This window comes from Sus scrofa, chromosome 17 (assembly GCF_054392235.1).
Source record: "Sus scrofa isolate SSC_HxYL_T2T_F1_AM1 chromosome 17, Sscrofa_HxYL_maternal_Yorkshire_Landrace_v2.0, whole genome shotgun sequence".
Classification (NCBI taxonomy): domain Eukaryota; kingdom Metazoa; phylum Chordata; class Mammalia; order Artiodactyla; family Suidae; genus Sus; species Sus scrofa.
In genome coordinates, this window is record NC_139399.1 from 43,180,001 (window position 1) to 43,197,961 (window position 17,961).

The 17,961-nt window shown below is 57.9% G+C and overlaps 1 protein-coding gene across 2 annotated transcripts in view; it reads left to right on the top strand.

The window, feature by feature from the left end:
• Positions 1-8,603, top strand: part of MYLK2 (myosin light chain kinase 2) — a 13,214-nt gene extending 4,611 nt beyond the window's left edge. Inside the window, exons 5-12 of one of the 2 annotated variants that reach the window (XM_013985219.3) lie at positions 540-633; positions 1,229-1,338; positions 1,427-1,568; positions 4,924-4,994; positions 5,105-5,233; positions 5,717-5,869; positions 6,004-6,136; positions 7,671-8,603. In XM_013985219.3, coding sequence (XP_013840673.2) covers positions 540-633; positions 1,229-1,338; positions 1,427-1,568; positions 4,924-4,994; positions 5,105-5,233; positions 5,717-5,869; positions 6,004-6,136; positions 7,671-7,751 — 913 coding nt within the window. In that variant the 3' untranslated portion in view covers positions 7,752-8,603. Of the gene's footprint in view, positions 1-539; positions 634-1,228; positions 1,339-1,426; positions 1,569-4,923; positions 4,995-5,104; positions 5,234-5,716; positions 5,870-6,003; positions 6,137-7,670 lie in introns of those variants that run through there. The other variant, XR_014832146.1, reaches the window with a different exon arrangement.
• Positions 8,604-17,961: the final 9,358 nt, after the last annotated feature.

The following is a 17,961-nucleotide window of genomic DNA, read 5'->3' on the forward strand; positions in this document are numbered from 1 at the left end:
CTGAAGGTGCCCCCCCGCCGACCCCACCCGAGGGCCTGGTACCCCTGCCTGCCACACATCAGGGGCTGTCTTTCTTTTTCTTTGGGTTTTTTGGGTTTGTTTTGTTTTGCTTTGCTTTTCAGGGCTGCACCTGCAGCATATGGAAGTTCCCAGGCTAGGGGTTTCATCGGAGCTGCGGCAGCTGGCCTACGCCACAGCCACAGCAACACCAGACCCCAGCCACATCTGTGACCTACACTGCAGCTTGTGGCAATGCCAGGTCCTTAACCCACTGAGCGAGGCCAGGAAATCCAACCCGAGTCCTCATGGATCGTAGTCATGTTCATTATTGCTAAGCCACAACAGGAACTCCATGGGGCCGTCTTTCCATGAGCCTACCCTTCCTGGGCCCATGGCTTGTGTGGTTCAGCCATTGTCCCTGCATAGAGCTCACGGATTCAGGAGGCGATTGGAGCTGGCAGAGATGTGCAGCCCCATCTCCCAGCCCCCCTCCCCTGTCCCCTTGGAACTCCCTCACTCCCAGCCTCGTCTCTCTCCAGTGGCAAGTTTGGAGCTGTCTGCACCTGCACCGAGAAAGCCACAGGGCTCAAGTTGGCAGCCAAGGTCATCAAGAAACAGACACCCAAAGACAAGGTAGTGGGGGCTGGCTGTGTGGGAGGGGGTGGGGATTCTTGGAGTGCCTGCCTCTCACCCCCCTCCACCCACACGTTTGCACCACGAGCCTGGTGTGTGGACCTGGATGCACCGAGCTGTCATGCAGATAGACAGACAGATGGACAGCCCTGCCACGGGGGCCTGATGCCCCTGACCCTAAGCCAGACCCCTCAGTTAGTTAGATCCCCTCTGGGCCAGGTTCTGTGATGGGCACTAGAGGTCCCAAAGGGAAGCCCATGTGGTCCTGCTCGGAGAGCCCCGGGGAAATAGGCCTGATGCAGAGCAGTGTTTGTTCAAGGAATGAATGAATGAATGAATGAATGAGTGCATGAAGAGGCAGAGGCTCACGTGGAACGAGGGAGTTGGGTCTGTGAGGAGGCGGTGGCAACCTCGCAGCCTGGTGTGGTGGCAGCTGTGACTTAGGAAACCTGGCCGGGGGGGTGGGGGCGCACAGAGGAGGCTCCCTGTCACCCACGGGCTCAGGGGAGCATCTCCTGAATGAAGGCAGGTGTGGAGGGCGGAGAACAGGGAGGGATGACTCTCGGGTGGCACCGCTGATGTCCTGGGTCCCCAGGAGATGGTGTTGCTTGAGATCGAGGTCATGAACCAGCTGAACCACCGCAACCTGATCCAGCTCTACGCGGCCATCGAGACCCCGCACGAGATCGTCCTCTTCATGGAGTAGTGAGTGCCCGCGGCAGGGCGGGGGGGGCCCGGGCTGGGGGCGGCGGCGGGTCTGGAAGCGAGCCTGTAGAGGGGTCTGTGCACACAGCATCGAGGGCGGCGAGCTGTTCGAGAGGATTGTGGATGAGGACTATCACCTGACTGAGGTGGACACCATGGTGTTTGTCAGGCAGATCTGTGACGGGATCCTCTTCATGCACAAGATGAGGGTTCTGCACCTGGACCTCAAGGTACTGGGGTCAGGGCCTCCCGGCGGGGGGGGGGGGGGGGAAGCAGCATCCCACCACCTGCGATCAGTGCTGGAGGCAGCCAGCCCGCCATCCTCCCACTCCTCCTTCTCTTCCTCCCTCCCTCCTTCCTTCCTTCCATCAGTAGATTCAAAAAGGGTTTATTGAGGGGGTACTAAGTACCAGGAGCTGGGGTCACCTCAGAGAGCAAAAAAGACTTGGTCTAGTACGAAGCGCTTGTTGAAAAGGGTCGCTTGCAGTCCTGGGAGCCCCACACTTGGTGTCTTCGCTGCTAAGTGTTGCAGAAGCTCCAGGAGTTCCTGCTGTGGTGCAACAGGATCAGTGGCATCTTGGGAGTCATGGGAATCAGGTTCGATCCCTCACCCGGCACAGTGGGTTAAGGGTCTGGTGTTGCTGCAGCTGCAGCTCAAGTTGAGACTGTGGCTTGGATCTGATCCCTGGCCTGGGAACTCCATAGGCTGCAGGGTGGCAAAAAAAAAAAAAGCTCTTGCCTCAGTGCAGGCCCCTGATAGGCGCTTTGAATGTTTGTTCTTTTTTTTTTAGAGCTGCACTTGAGGCATATGGAATTTCCCAGGCCAGCCTACACCACAGCCACAGCAACGTAGGATCCGAGCTGCATCTGCAGACTACACCACAGCTAAGGGCAATGCCAGATCCTTAACCCACTTGTGAGGCCAGGGATAGAGCCCACATCCTCATGGATACTAGTCAGGTTCATTACCGCTGAGCCATGATGGGAACTCCTGAATGTTTGTTCATTTATTCCACAAATTATCTCTGGAGGGCCTATTATATGCCAATCAGTGTTCTAGGTGGCAGAGATCCAGTGGTGAACAAAACAGAAACACATGCCCTCATGGAGTTTATGTTCTAGTAGGAGATTCAAAAAAGCACATGCATGGATTTTGTATCCCTGCAGAAATATGCACATGATGCGCAGGAACAAAAACATGTAGTAAAAGAATGTTTATACCCTCTTCTGACCCGGCTCGGTACCTTGCACATAGCAGATCAGGGAGAGCAAATAGATTTTACTCATCCCACCTACTCTTTAATTTTTTTTTTGTCTTTTTAGGGTCCCACGCATGGCATATGGAGGTTCCCAGGCTATAGGGGTCAAATTGGAGCTGTAGTCGCTGGCCTACACCACAGCCACAGCAATGTGGGTTCTGAGCCGTGTCTGTGACCTACACCACAGCTCTGTGATCCCCCACCCACTGGGCGAGGCCAGGGATTGAACCCACATCCTCATGGATACTAGTCGGGTTGGTTTACCACTGAGCCATGATGGGAACTCCAGCCTCCCACCCACTCTGATCCCCTGGCAGTGGCTGTCTGAAGCTGAGTGGTGTTGGCTGTGGTGTGGAGCTGCACGAGGCTGGGCATGCTCGTCTAATGGCAGGTGTTAATGTTTGTGGGATCAGAGGCCAGGCTAGTGGAAAAGATGAAATCTGAACACCCATTGGCAAAGCGGATGGTGCTTCCATTCATTCATTTGATAAATATGTATGGAGTACCCGCGCCTGTGCTGCCGTGCGCAGTGCTGGGCGTGGGCATTGCCATGGGGGTGATGAGGACACCCCTGTCCCACAGAGCCTACAGGTCAGTGGGGAAAACAAACATTCATACAATAATAACCCAATGAATAGATCATTAAAAAAAATCTTTATGGCCACACCCACGACATATGGAAGTTTCTGAGTCAAGGATTGAATTCGAGCCACAACTGTGGCAATGCTAGATGCTTTAACCCACCATGGCTGGCTGGGGATCGAACCTGCACCTCTGCAGCAACCCAAGCTGCTGCAGTCAGATTCTTAACCCCCTGTGCCACAGTGGGAACTCCTAGATCATTTTAACCCACATGAGAGTAAAGGGGAGACATACAAAGTGAAACTGGAGAAGCAGGCGAGGGTCAGAGCGGTGGAGGTCTCAGACGGGCTGCCAGTCCACGCGTGCCGGGAGTCAGAGCTGTTCAGCGTGTACACTAGTCCTTGGGTCTGGTGGGCCGTCGTCATCCCCACTGACATGTGAGGATGTGAGGAGGGTGAGGAGGTGGGTTTCAGTGGGGCCACTGTGGCCGCAGGGACTTTAGGAGGCGGTCATGAGAAGCCAGGAGAGAGACGGCGGGGGCTGGAAGCGGCGGCAGTGGGGGAGGCCTGGGACGTGGTCAGACGATGGGCGCTTTCTGAAAATAGAGCCGGCCTGATCTGTGGTGGCTGGGATGTGGGAGGGCGGAGGGGAAGGAGAGGGCGAGGGGGGCTCCGGAGTCTCTGGACAGAGCTGCTGCCTGCGGCGCGGTGGCGCTGGAGCTTGCCGTCCTCCCACGAAAGCCATTTTCTCGGGGCCCTCGATGACACCGCAGTGGCCCAGGAGGAAGCTCAGCCATAAGCCTCTGTATCCTAAAATGTGTTTTTTTTCAAGATAGCAATAAATGTGTCATCAATAAAAGGTGTCACGGTCACGTAAGTTGGGTGAACCACAGCCCGAAGGCGCTCCCCAGGCCTCCGGCTGCGCGGCTTTTCAGGAAGCCCCGTGTCCCCCCAGAGGACGTCTGGTCTGTCTGTTTCCCTCCCAATTGGAGCCTGGGGCCTCTCTTTCCTTCCCCTGTCTCCGTGGAGCAGCCGGTTGAGCTACTGAAGTTACTAGCATCCTGTTCTGAGGGAGGGCAGCGGTGTGAAGGGACCTGCAGAAAGCCTATCGTCTGGGGCCTCAAATCAGATGCTCACAGAGCCCAGAGGAAGGACAGACCCCATTCAACAGTCGGGGCGGGAGGAACTGGAGGCCTGTCCCCCGGCTCAGGGGTCAGCGGCAGCCCCCTCCAAGCTGTGCGTGGCCGTCGGCCTGGGGCTTCCTCTGTTTCAGGAGGTGCTGAAAATCAGGAAACAGGGTTTTTGTGCAAAATCTGCCTTTTCGCCATTGTTAACTACTGAAACCATTTCTGCCCTGCAACCTCAGATTAGTCCTGTGTCTTTGAGTCACATGAAGAGGCCCAGAGTGGGAGGGACTAGCCTTGCGGTGACTTCACATGCTCACCTGTGCTTGGAGCACAGGAGTCCTGGAAGCCTTGGCTGAGCACCTACTGGGCACTTTGTTAGACGCAGAGGGTGGGGAGCGAGGAGGCCTGGAGGAGACGGTCCCTGCCCTGGAAGAGCCCCGCTCAGGCCTCTGGATCCTCCTCTGTGCCTGGAGCAGGCAGGTCCAAGGGTCTCCGATGGGCTGTCGGCTCTGGCGGCCTGGGCCTCTGATCCAGGGAGCCTGGGACTTGGGGGGACCTGGCTGGGGAGGGAGGGTGAGCCGGGTCAGAGGTCAATCCAGGTCACCCCCTTCTCCTCAGCCAGAGAACATCCTATGCGTCAACACCACGGGCCATTTGGTGAAGATCATTGACTTCGGCCTGGCACGGAGGTACCAGCTGGGTGGGCGGGGAGGGCAGGGCCGGCCCGAGGAGGGGAAGGTTGGCAGGTGCCTGGGCACAGGCTGGGGGTTGTGCTCTGAACTCTTGGTCTCACTTCCAGGTATAACCCCAGAGAGAAGCTGAAGGTGAATTTCGGGACCCCAGAGTTCCTGTCCCCTGAGGTGGTGAATTACGATCAAATCTCCGATAAGACAGACATGTGGAGCCTGGGTGTCATCACCTACATGCTGTGCGTCCCCAGGGAGCGTGGTGCTTCCAGGGCTGGGGCACGTCGGGGGCAGCGGAGGCTGAGCTTGGTTCTACCTCCCCACTCCTTCCGTCAGGGGTTTGCTGGGTGTGGGGCTTGCTGGGGAGAACCAGAAAAGCAAACTTGGTACCCATTTGATAGATGGAGAAACCAAGGCCCCCCTGCCAGCATAGCATCCCATCCAGGGCTCTGGCCAGCAGGTCTTTGATGACCCAGTGCCCTCATCCCTCCTCTTCTTCACTCGAACCCTGGGAAGCTGGGATGCTTTTGCCCGTTTTGCAGATGCGAAGAGTGAGGCTCAGAGAGGGGAAGTGATTTGCCCAAGGTCACCCAGCCAGATTCACACCCAGGTCTGTCCTCCTCGAGAGGCCGGAGGTCTTTTCAGGGCTTGGTGCTGCTTCCTAGGATCTGCCCCCTTCCCCGACCCACTCTCACCTCCCTGCCCCTGCCACCCGCTTCCCGCAGGCTGAGCGGCCTCTCCCCCTTCCTGGGAGATGACGACACGGAGACCCTGAACAACGTGCTGTCGGGCAACTGGTACTTCGACGAGGAGACCTTCGAGGCCGTGTCAGATGAGGCCAAAGACTTTGTCTCCAACCTCATCGTCAAGGACCAGAGGTGAGGTTCACCCCAGGACACAAACCCTGTGTGTGCAAGCCCTGTGCGTGTGTGTGTGTGTGTGTGTGTGTGTGTGTATGCGTGTGTGTTCGTGCCCTGGCCGCCCACCCTCACCACGCTGCCCCTCCCCGCAGGGGCCGGATGAGCGCTGCCCAGTGCCTCGCCCACCCCTGGCTCAACAACCTGGCAGAGAAAGCCAAGCGCTGTAACCGCCGCCTCAAGTCCCAGATCTTGCTTAAGAAATACCTCATGAAGAGGCGCTGGAAGGTACCCCGGGCCGCGGGTGGGAGGAGGGAGGACGCAGGGCGGGAGGCACTCTGGCCCCGCCAGCCCTGCCTCGGCCGCCTCTTTCTGGAAAACAGGATTGGCTTTTCTCTCTTTGTCCTGGGCTGGCTCCTGACCTGGGTGGTGGCCCTCCAGCCACCCCCTCCACCCAGAGGAGGGCGTCCCTTGTGATTCAGACTCAAGAAAAGGTCTCCGACCCCATCACTGCCTTCCTCCCTTCATTTCACAAATCTCCCTTCCTTCCTTCCTTCCTTCCTTCCTTCCTCTCTCTCTCTCTCTTCCTTTCTCTTTCCTTCTTTCTTTTGCTGTCTTTTTAGGGCTACACCTGTGGCATATGGAAGTTCCCAGGCTCAGGGTTGAATTGGAGCTGCCAGCCTATGCCTCAGCCATAACGATGTGGGATTTGAGCCATGTCTGTGACCTACACCACAGCTCACAGCAACACCAGATCCCCCACCCACTGAGCGAGGCCAGAGATCGAACCCGTGTCCTCATGGATACTGGTCAGGTTCATTACTGCTGAGCCACAACGGGAACTCCCAGAAATATTTCTTGAGCATCTACTACTTCTAGGTGCTGGGGATACACCAGTGGTCAAGGAGACAAAGATTTCAGTCTCTGTGGACCTACTTTTGGTAGGGAGTGGGGAGTTACAAAAAGGGGTTAAGGAAGGGCTCTAGAAAAAAAAAAAAAAAAAAGAGCGGTCAGAGGTGCCAGGGAGGGACTGCAGTTCTAAATAGGGTGGCCAGGGAAGGCACCCTGAGAAGGAGCAGGTGAACAAGAACTTGAAGGAGTTGAGGACTGAGCGGTGCTGGTACCGGGTGGGGGAAGAGTGTCCCAGGCAGAGGGAACAGCTGGTGCAAAGGCCCTGAGGCAGAAGCAAGGTTGGCGAGTGTGCGGAGGCCAGTGCGGCTGGAGTGGAATAAGCAAGGGGGTAAGGGAGCTTGTCCAAGAGGAACGGGAGGCAGGGTGTGGAGAGACTCGGCCACGGTGAGGGGTTTCTCTTTTACTTGGAGGGAAATAGGAACCACTAGGAGCTGCTATTGTGGCTCAGCAGTTAAGAACTCAACATAGTGTCCATGAGGATGTAAGTCTGATCCCTGGCCTCGCTCAGTAAGGTAAGGATCCAGCATATCTGTGAGCTGTAGCGTAGGTCACAGATGCTGCTCGGATCCAGCATTGCTGTGGCTGCGGCGTAGGCTGGCAGCTGTAGTGCCCATTAGACCCCTGGCCTGGGAACTTCCATATGCTGCAGACGTGGCTGTAAAAAGGAAAAAAGAAAAAAGAAAAAGGAAAAGGAATAGGAACCACTGGAGCATCTTTAGCAGGGTGGTACTCAGGTTGGCTGTGGGTCTGTGGAATGAGGGAGTAGCGCCTCCTGTGGCCATTTTGGGGACTGCACCCTGCTTGGCATCACGTCTTCCTGGAATGAAGGGGACCTTGGGAGACACTCAGCCATCCGACAGTTTTCCCCAGGGCCCGCAGCTGACTGGGACCCCTCTCTCTCATCCCTCAGAAAAATTTCATTGCTGTCAGCGCTGCCAACCGCTTCAAGAAGATCAGCAGCTCGGGGGCACTGATGGCTCTGGGGGTCTGAGCCCTGGGAGCAGCTGAGGCCTGGATGCAGCCACACATTGGCCGGGGCTGAGGCCACACAGCCCAGAAGGCCGGAGCAGATGGGCCAGATCCCTGGGACAGGCTGGCCAGGACAAGGCTGCGCCAGGCTGGGAGGCTCGGGGCTCCCCATGCCCCCGCGCAGTGACTGCTTCCCCGACGTGAGCCGCCTCAGATGTGGCCTTGACTCCATCCTGCTAATGCCTCCCCAGACAGGGCTCCAGTCCCACAGCCACAGCCCAGATGCCATGGGCCCTGCTGTTCCTGCCCGGTTCCCCCTTCTGGAACTGCTGCTCTGGTGACCCCTGCTTGGCCTCACCTGGGGCATCCCTGGCCTGGGCTTGCTCCTAGCTGGAGTGGGAGGGCTGGGGGTCCTGGCGTGTGGGGTTTCCGCCCTTGTGGATGGGAGGCCCTTGGTGGGGCAGGAAGGCAGCACAGCCGAGTCCCAAGGCCCAGCTGCCAGGGGAGACAGAGCAGGCTTTGTGAAAGAGGACCTCTGTGCCCCCACCCGCCTCCCCAATCCCAACAGATAAGGCCCGGCACACACCATCTGGCTGGGCCCGGCCCCCCGCCCACCTTCCTTGCGACCACCAACACACAGGAACTCCGCCTGAGAGAGAGGACGCCCTGCCCAGGCCTGGCGGAGGGGGAGGGGCGAGGCCTAGGGGACAGGGGAGACCACCCCCGAGCTTGCCTGAGGGCCAAGCCGGCCCAAGCCAGGCACTCCGGGCCCCCTCCCCAGGGTCAGCCGCGGCCCAGGAGGAGGGGGAGGGCCGTCAGGCAGCCCCCAACCTGCTCTCAGCTTGTGCCTTGTAAATAAATGTACAGGTTGGAAGTGGCCTCCTTCCCTCTCTGTGTGTGCACTTGGGGACAGTCACAGGTGGAGGACTACCGTGGGGCCAGGGGCTTTATTATTATTATTATTATTATTATTATTATTATTATTATTATTATTGCTCTTGAGGGCCACACTTGTGGCATATGGAGGTTCCCAGGTTAGGTGTCAAATTGGAGCTGCAGCCGCCGGCCTACACCGCAGCCTCAGCAAGGCGGGGACCCGAGACACGTCAGGGATCCACACCACAGCTCACGGCAACACTGGATCCTTAACCCAGTGCGGGGGACCAGGGATTGAACCTGCGTCCTCATGGACACCGGTTGGGCTCGTTACTGCTGAGCCACAATGGGAACTCCAAAGGGGGCAGGCATTTGAGCAGCCCTTGGTGCTACCGACGCGGCCTCAGAAGCCAGACTGCCCAGCGTGTGATCTGGGCAAGTGGTCCCCCGCTTTGTGCCTCAGTTTGTCCATTTGTGAGCTGGAGGTCCCCACACCAGCCAGAATTTATGGGCGATTGCTGGATGCAGGCTCTATTTCAACGCTCGTATGTACAACTCATTGACCCCCCACAGCAAGGTTGTGAGGTAGATATAGTTCCTGTTTTACAGAGGGGGAAACTGAGGCTTATGAGGGGAAGGAACTTGAAGGCTTTTCAACAAATTGGAAGCTGGGGCTTGAAATCTTCTCTCTCCCAGAGCAAGGCTCTGCCCATGGGCCCACGGACCTCTCACCAGCACAAGGGGGAAGCAGAAGCTTGGCCCCCAGGTCGAGCCAGAAGTTGGGCCCTGCAGTGACGGGGGTCTCCTGGGAGGCCTGGGGGAGAGAGCTGTCCTCTGGTTTTCCTGACAGGCCCCAGCCGGCCTCGCCCAGGCCTGCCGTGCAGGGGAGGGGCTCCACCCAGAGGGCAAGGGAGCTTAACCCTGACAGGGTGCAGCCTTTCTGACCGTGAGGACAACTGAGTCAGAAGTGGGACCGGCCCAACGGGGGCACCCTGTCCGCCTGCTGATCCGCCTGCTGAGGTTCACAGCAGTTCACATGCACGGAGCGCCTACTGGGTGCCCGCCCTGGCCCAGCTCTGTGCGTTTGCGATCACATCGGCCGTTCACGTGATGGCACCGTGGGCACTTGAGTTACGTCCATTTCTCCCACGAGGAAGCCAAGCCTCAGGGAAGTGACGCCACTCGCTCCGAGTCCCGCAGCTCATCTGCGGCAGAGCCAGGATTTGTACTCAGACAGTCTGGACCCAGAGCCCCTGCTCTTAACAGCGACCCTGTCTGCCTCCGAGTACTCTTGGACAGAGAGACCTTCAGCCTTCATCCCTCTCTGCCTGCCTCCCTGATCACTGGCCTGGAGGGCGAGGCGGGGTCCTCACTCCCACTCCTGCTCTGTTTCAGCAGATGGGTATGGAGTTCCCCCGGCAACAGGTGCCACATGGGGCAGGGTATGGGGGACTTTGAGGGGCTGAGCCTACTGGAGCTTGTTGGGGGGCCTGGGGAGCCTGGCTGGGGCTCCTGGTGGGAGATGTGCTCATGGGCAAGGCCCCCTGGGCCGTGGCTCCCTGCCTGCCTGTCCGCCCGCCTGCCCGCCCGCCACCTGCCAGCTGGGCCAGGCCTGTGGTTTCCTCTGAGTTCTCTCAGCCTTGCTGGCCCCCGCCCAGCCTGAGCCTCGGCCACACAGCGTGATGATGAGAGATGAGTCATGGCCATAGTGGAGGGGTGAGGAAATGAGGTCCAGCCAGTGCAGAGAACCAGGGCCCGGCTCCAGCTGGGGAAACCGAGGCCAAAACGAAACGTCTCCTCCGCAGTGACAGCTGGGACTAGAACCCGGGACTCTGGACTCCCCGTTCAAGCCTCAGTTTCCTCCTCTGTCACACGCAGATGACAACTGTCCTCTAATGCTCCTCTATGAGGGCCTTTATGACAATCGAGCGCTGGGACAGGGAGCTCATTCACCATATTTCCGAGGTGAGGAAACAGGTTCAGAGAGGGAAAGGGACCTGCCCAAGGCCACACAGCCAATTAACATGTCCTGGGAAGGAAGCCCACTCAGAACCAGGGAACGGGGCTGACCATGGCCTCTGTCTCTATCCCCTCCTGGGAGCACATCTTAGACAGTTCTTTTGGACTCATCCGGTGCCTCCTTTGGGCCTCCCCTTGTTCCTGGAGGGGAAGGATGGGGACTTGACGATATGGATGGGGAAATGATGGGGTTTCAGAGAGATTTTGCTCCCTGAGGGCCACAGAGCTTGCCCAGGAGGAAGCTTGGGTGGCAGCCGCTGGCGAAGGACTGAGTCTCAGTCCCGCCGCAGGCAGGGGCCCAGGCCCGTGACCTTCACTAGAGCGCCCAGGCCCAGCAACCTCAGAGCTGCCGTAATGAGGGAGTGGTCCATGCTCCTGTGGGCTGGCCAGCGGGGGCCAGAGCCAGGACTAAAGCTCTGGGTCTGGGTCTGCCGTTCCGCAAGTCCTGGATGACAGACAACAGCCATGCCCTGCCCCTTGCTTGGTGGGCCCTGCCCACCGCGGTGCCTGTGTCGTGGGCTCCCCCTGCATGGTGTCTGGCACAACCGCCATGCTGTGATCTTCCCTGCAAGTTGCTCGGTACCCCCAGGAGCCCAGGGCCACGAGCTTCTCCCGCACAGCACCCGGGGCCCCCCTCACGGGCTGAGAAGAGTTAATGCCCTCAACGGGCCAGCTCCTCCCGACTGGTCCCAGCCCCAGCCCAGAGCGCGTTCCTCCAAGACTATTTCCTGCCTCTGGGCCTTGGCCAGGCCCACAGTGACCACCCCCATGGGTCTGAGGCCGCATCTGGTTTGGATTACACCAGGGCTGGTGACGCTGCCTTTTCCTGTCGGCGTCCAGTGGCCTCAAATTCCACCGGCCACCTTGGACCCAGCAGGGCAGCTGTGGGAAAAGATTCAACCAGCGACAGGGCTGCCCCGACGGTATGAAGTGGCCAGGGCCATCCTGAAGGATGTGCCCACCTGGACCGAGCTCCCGCTTGTGCAGTTGCCCGCACACCTGTTCCTTCCTTCACTCTCGCCCGTGTTATTTATGGAGCACAAAGCCCTGCACCCAGGGACTCCCATGTGTACATTCGTTTCATCCCCACCCCGTGACTGGGTATTTCATTACCAGCAGTTCTCAGATGAGGAAACTGCGGCACAAGGACTCTATGGACAAGGCTGTGGGTTCCCAGCCAGTCAGTACTGGGGTGGGATGGCAAAGCAGGCGGTCTGACTTCAGACACATCCGATCCCTATTTGTTGAGCCCCTTTTCTGGGCCTGGCCCTAAGCCAGAGACTGGAGATGAATTAGTCATGGTCTCGGCCCTCAGAGAGTTCACAGCCTCTGGGACCCCGGCGGTGGGAGGCTGGGGCTTATGGTGGAGCTGGAAGGGCATGGCAGAAGCCACTAGGTCCTGGTCTCTCCTCTCCAGGGGGAGTGACTTCCATGCTTAGAGCAAATGAGGAGGAGGCCTCTTCCAGAAAGAGAGAAGGGGGTGTTCTAGGCTGCTCCAGGGAGCTGAGAACAAGCTTGTCATCCCAGTGGGGCTTTTGCATATGATGAGGCAGGAAATCAATCTAGAGAAGTTGACAGAAGCCTCAAATGCCAGGCTGAACTGGGGCCATAGGAAACCGTGGAAAGGTTTTTGGTGGTTTTTTTTTTTTTTTCTTCTTTCTTTCCTTTTTTTATGTTTTACTTTATTGGGCTGCACCTGCTAAGTTCCCAGGAAGTTCCCAGGCTAAGGGTAGAATCGGAGCTGCAGCTGCCGGCCTCCACCACAGCCATAGATAGCAAAGCCAGATCCAAGCCGCCTCTGTGACCCACACCACGGCTCACAGCAATGATGGATCTTTACCCCACTGAGCAAGGCCAGGGATCATCATGGATGCTAGTCTGGTTTATAACCCAGGGAGCCACAACAGGAACTCCCCCATGGAAAGGTTTTGAACAAAGAAGGGACATGGTCAGATCTGTGGTTTAGAAGGATCCCTGTGAGTGGGAGAGACTGGAGGCAGGGAGGCCAGAGAGAGGTTGGGCCAGGTCTGCTTGGGAAGCTGTAATGATTGTGGGGACAAGAGGAGGGAACTGCAGACCTCATACACCTCCAGAGAGACAGGCTGATGACAAAGAGACCGGGTGTAGGTCAGGCCGAATGGGGTTCACATCTACTTATTTGCCCTCTCTGAGCCTCAGTTTCCTGTCTGTCAAATGGGATAATACTACCTGCCTCCCAGGGTCAATGCAAAAGTGACATGAGAGGGTTCCCATGTGGTGCAGCAGGTGAAGGATCTGGCGTTGTTAATGCTGTGGCTCAGATCACTGCTGTGGCGCGGGTTCGATCCCTAGCCCCGGCACTTTCGCGCGCTGTGGGTGTGGCGGAAAAATAAAAGGGACATGAGATGCGCCGGCCAGTTGAGCACTAGGCCAGTCTGCTGAGCTTCTGCTTGTTCCACAACGATGTCTCCAGCCACGACTTTGTTCCAGATACTGCTTGAAGTGCTGGGGACAACAGCCAACAGACAAACACCCCTGGTCTCCTGGAGTTTCTCTCTGTTGGGGAGACAGATGCTGGACAGCAATAATGAATTTAGAGTGAGATGGTAGGACAGACAGGGGATGCGGTGGTCATGGGTCTTCTCTGAGGAGGTTTGAACCAAGACTGAAGAGTGGGCAGGAGTGAGTCCTGTGGGTATTTGTGGGAGATGGTTCCAGGCCGGAGGACCAGTGAGTGCAAAGGCTGTTTGGAGCGAGGCAGGGGAGGGCAGGGGAAGCCAAAGCCAGATCACACAGGCCTGTAAGGACTTGGCCTTTGGCTCTGAGTGAGCCAGGGAGCCCCTGGGGGGGGGGGCGGTTCTCTGAGATTTAATCCATGGCAAATGGATTATCCATTTATCCACTCAGCAAACCTTTATTGAGGGCCTGCTCTAGGCCAGCCAGCGGCTTAGGGAAGTGGATAAAGCCTGGCAGACCCAGCCCCTGCCCTCTGAGGCTTATGTTCTAAGGCCAAGAGACACCAGGAGACGTGAATAGGCAGAGATGCGGGATTCCGTATTGTGACAGGTGCCAGTAGAGAAAACAAAGAGGATGCGGGGTGGAGAAAAATCTAGGTGCATTCAATCAGATAAGGGGGTGGCAGCAGGCTTCCCTGAGGAGGTGATGTTTAACTGGGGCTCTGGATGCTGAGAAATCAGCCGGTGGGGAGTGAGCATTCCAGGCGGAGGGAACAGTGCACAGAGGCTGAGAAGTGGAAACATGTGACCATGGGGTCGGCTGCCTTAACTCAGGGCGGGAGGGTCTGCCTCCCACGGAGATCAGGGTACCGGAGGGCTCTGGTCTGCAGGAGGCGGCCCTGGCCTTTCCAGGGGCCACGGGCAGGGTTCTGGCTGACGACGAGGCTAAATGGGCCTCTGGTCTGTTTTTAGCCTGGAACCACTTCCTTCAGCCCCGCCTGCTGCCTCCCTGAGTCACCACCCAGTTGCCAGCAGGGTGGGGAACCAGGGGTTAGGGACCTGGACCTTGGGGGTGGCCTGGGACCTTTCCTGCCAGGTGCAAAAAAGGGGCAGAGAGGACTGGGCTGAGGGTACAAGGCCCTCCAGCTGGGCTGTTTTGTGTTCCATTAGTTGGCAGACACTATCATATTAGTTTCAGGTGTCCAATTTCATTTTTTTTTTTTTAATGGCCACACCCATGGCAAGTGGAAGTTCCTGGGCCATGGACTGAATCTGAGTGACCTGGGCTCAGCTGTGGCAACAGCGGATCCCGTTGCACTGGGCCAAGGATTGAACCCACGCCTCCATAGTGACCTGAGCCCCAGCAGTCAAATTCTTAACCCACTGTGCCACAGTGGGAACTCCCAATTTCATTCTTGTTGACTGAATTATACACATACTATGCAAGATGAGGTTTCCCATATCCCAGTCCTGGAGGTTGATATTATTACCCCATTTTTTTCTCTTTCTTTTTATGCGCCCACCAGCAGCATATGGAAGTTCCAGGGCTAGGGGTTGAATTGGAAACCTGCAACACAGCCATAGCAATGCTGGATCCAAGCCGCATCTGAGATCTATGCCACAGCTTGCAGCAACACCTGATCCTTAACCCACCGATTGAGGCCAGGGTTTAAACTCGCATCCTCATGGACACTGTGTCAGGTTCTTAACCCACTGAGCCACAATGGGAACTCCTCTTACTCCATTTTATTTTATTTTATTTATTTATTTATTTATTTATTTATTTATTTATCTATTCATTCACTCATTCATAGGGAGGCACATGGAAGTTCCCAGGCTAGGGGTCTAATCGGAGCTGTAGCTGCCCGCCTACACCACAGCCACAGCAACACCAGATCCGAGCCCCGTCTGCGACCTACCCCACAGCTCATGTCAGTGCCAGATCCTTAACCCACTGAGTGAGGCCAGGGATCAAATCTGCGTCCTGATGGATACTAGCGAGATTCGTTTCTGCTGCGCCACGACGGCACCTCCCAGTCATTCCTCCATTTTACAGATGAAGAAATCCATACTCAGAGAGGGGAATCTATTTGCTTAAAGTCACACAGCAAGGAAGGGAAGATGCCAGGAATGAATCCAAAGCTTCGTTGTGTGTATAACAGCCTCCCCTCCCCCTGCATCCCTCCACCTTCGACAGCAGCTAGACCTTCTCCTGGGTGGTAAATCAGGTTAAGGAGACAAGCCCCCAGGGCTCAAATATTTATTTATTTTACCTAAACACTTACACGCAGGTTCCATGTATTAGATCCTGTTCAAAGCACGTTGCAAACATTAATTCACGTGATCCTCCCAACAGTCCCACGGAAGCAGGTCCTGCTGGTGCCCATATTTTACAGATGAGGGAAACCCAGAGGGGGAAGCAACTGGCTCAAGGTGGCACAGCTAGGAAGTGACAGCTGGGATCTGAGCCCCCTCGGCTGGAGTCCAGAGCCCCTGCTCTTAGCTGCCGTACCGACAGCTTCTGGCAGCCTGGCCTTTCAGGGGTGATGGGAGGGCGCGTTCTGGCCGAGGCCTGAATTCCTGGGTTTGTACACTCCAGGGAGGCGGACGTGCCAGGCTGGCCAACACAACCTCCCCCGTCTTCCTCATCACCGTGGTGGCCTCGGAGTGCCCTCCCTCCAAGGGAGAGGGTCTCCCGCCCTGGCCCAGGCGCTGTCTGGGGTGTGGGAAGGAGCTTGGAGCTCTGGGCGGTGGAATGCTCTAAACCAGGGAAGGAAGCGGGTGGGCGGAGAGGCGCTGAGATAAGATGTGGCGGGTGGAGGAGCGGCTGAGGAAGGCCCAGCCCTGGCGGTGGGGAACCGGGGTGGGGGTGGGGGGCTCCCTGGAGGCAGAGAGAGCAGAGCCCAAAGGACCAGCAGGTGAGAAACTTCCTGACAGCCTTTCGGAGCTGCCAAACTTGGGCGGGAAGGGGCCACCTCTGAAGGTAGGGGGCTCCCCTTTCCTGGAAATCCACGTGATATGCACGGCTCAGTGCAGAGGGGATTCAGCCAACAGGCAGGAGATGCCCTTTCAACTCTGATATTCCAAGAATCTGAGCTGCTGTGATGAAAAACCCTGGCATATTCTGAAGTACCACCAATCCCACCCTTTTAGGTTTTGATTTAGCCTAACTCTACAAGGCCACTCGGCACCCTTTTCTGCTCTAAGCTGTCGAGGAGGAGGAGGAGGAGGAGGAGGAGGAGGAGTCGGAGTCGGAGTCAGGGCTGGGTGTCCCCTGCTGGAGGCAGACAAGCCTCCGGTGAGGAGAGTCGGATGGGATGGCCCCTGTCCTCTTAAGAGCAGCAGAGGGGTACCGGCTCCTATCTTGCTGTGCGACCTTGGGCATGTCACTTACCTTCTCTGGCCTTGGTCTCTCCACCTGTGCCAAGTGCCCCCTCTGGATCTGCCCAGCTTAGGCAAAGCACTGTCCCTCCTGTCAGGTGGTGGGGGTAGGGGTGGGGGGGGAGCGTCAGGCAGGAGCCAGAGGGTGTCTGTGGGTCATGGAAAGAATGTGAGGGCAGGAGGCCCAGTGGGTGGGGTCCCCGGGCTGGGCAGCAAGCAGAGGGCAGCATGAGATCATGGTGTCTGGGCCTCCTGGTCCAGCACCTCTGGGGAGGGGCTCCCTCCCAGCCTGTCCCCCAGGTCCGACGCCCCTCGGGATCTGGATTCAAAGAGTTAGGCTGCCCGTTACCCCCATCCTGCAATCTCCACCTGCCCCCGGGCAAAAGGAATTAAGCCCGGGCCCAGAGAGAAGGGCGCTGGTCCAGGCTCACACAGCACGTCTAAGGCAGGCTCGGAGCTCAGGGTCCTGTCTGGTGAGTGGGGCTGAGCGGCCCTCTTCACTTCTGAACTATTTGGGGGGCCAAAGAGGGATATGGAGAGGGGGCTCAGGCCCCAAGCTGAGTCCGTGCAGCTGAATGTGATGAGACTTTTGCATGGTCCCCCGGGGCCAAGGGTGTAGGGGGGCAAGGGCAGCTTTCTTCTCTCCAAGCCCCCGCCCCAGTTAGAGGCTAAATCTTCTCTGGGCGGGCGCAGGGGCGGGGGCGGGGGCGGGGGGCAGAAGCCTGGGCTCCGGCATTGGAACAGCCTTCCCATCCTCCTACTAGCTCAGGACTCAGGCTGGGAAGGGCCCGGGGTCACCAAGTCTCCACAGGAATGCACCACAGGGAACAGTGCCCGGCCGAGGCCTCTTTCCCTGACCCAAGTGAGAAAGAACCCCGCCCCCCTGAATCTGCCCCGGTCCCTGTAACTGTTTGTCTCGGTGCATCTGACACACACACACACACACACACACACACACACACACACACCCTGAGACATACTGACACACCCATGCACACACCGTGGTACGAACCCCACACGCGGGCCTCCATCCCCTCCCCTTTCAGCCATGAGGCTGCCCAAGTGCAACAGGACAGACCCACTCTCTGTCCCTTCATGGCTCCATGGGTTCCAGGCTGGGCTCTGGCATGCACGCTTGGGAGGGTCCCCACAGCTGGCCAGACATTTTTCCAACCCCTCACAGCCGCAGTGAGCCCCCACCCCTGCAGGTCCCCCTCCGACCCGGCTCTGGAGTCTGTGGGAACCAGACAGTTGGGGCTATCCAGCCAGGCTCGCTTCCTCCCAGGCCCCAGGGGACCTGCTGGGGGAGGAGGGAGCCGCAGAGACCGAAGCCAGCGTGGCCGCCTGCCCAAGGTGGGGCTTCTGGAGGCACTGGGCTGCCTGCCTGATAAAGGGGTCTCCAGCCTGCTGGGTATCACTCCGTGGGACATAAGACCCTCCAGGCTCCTACAGCAAAGACCAGAAAGGGTCTGGTCCCAGTGTCCTTGGCCCTCTCTTCTGTCCCTAAACCCACATTCCAGT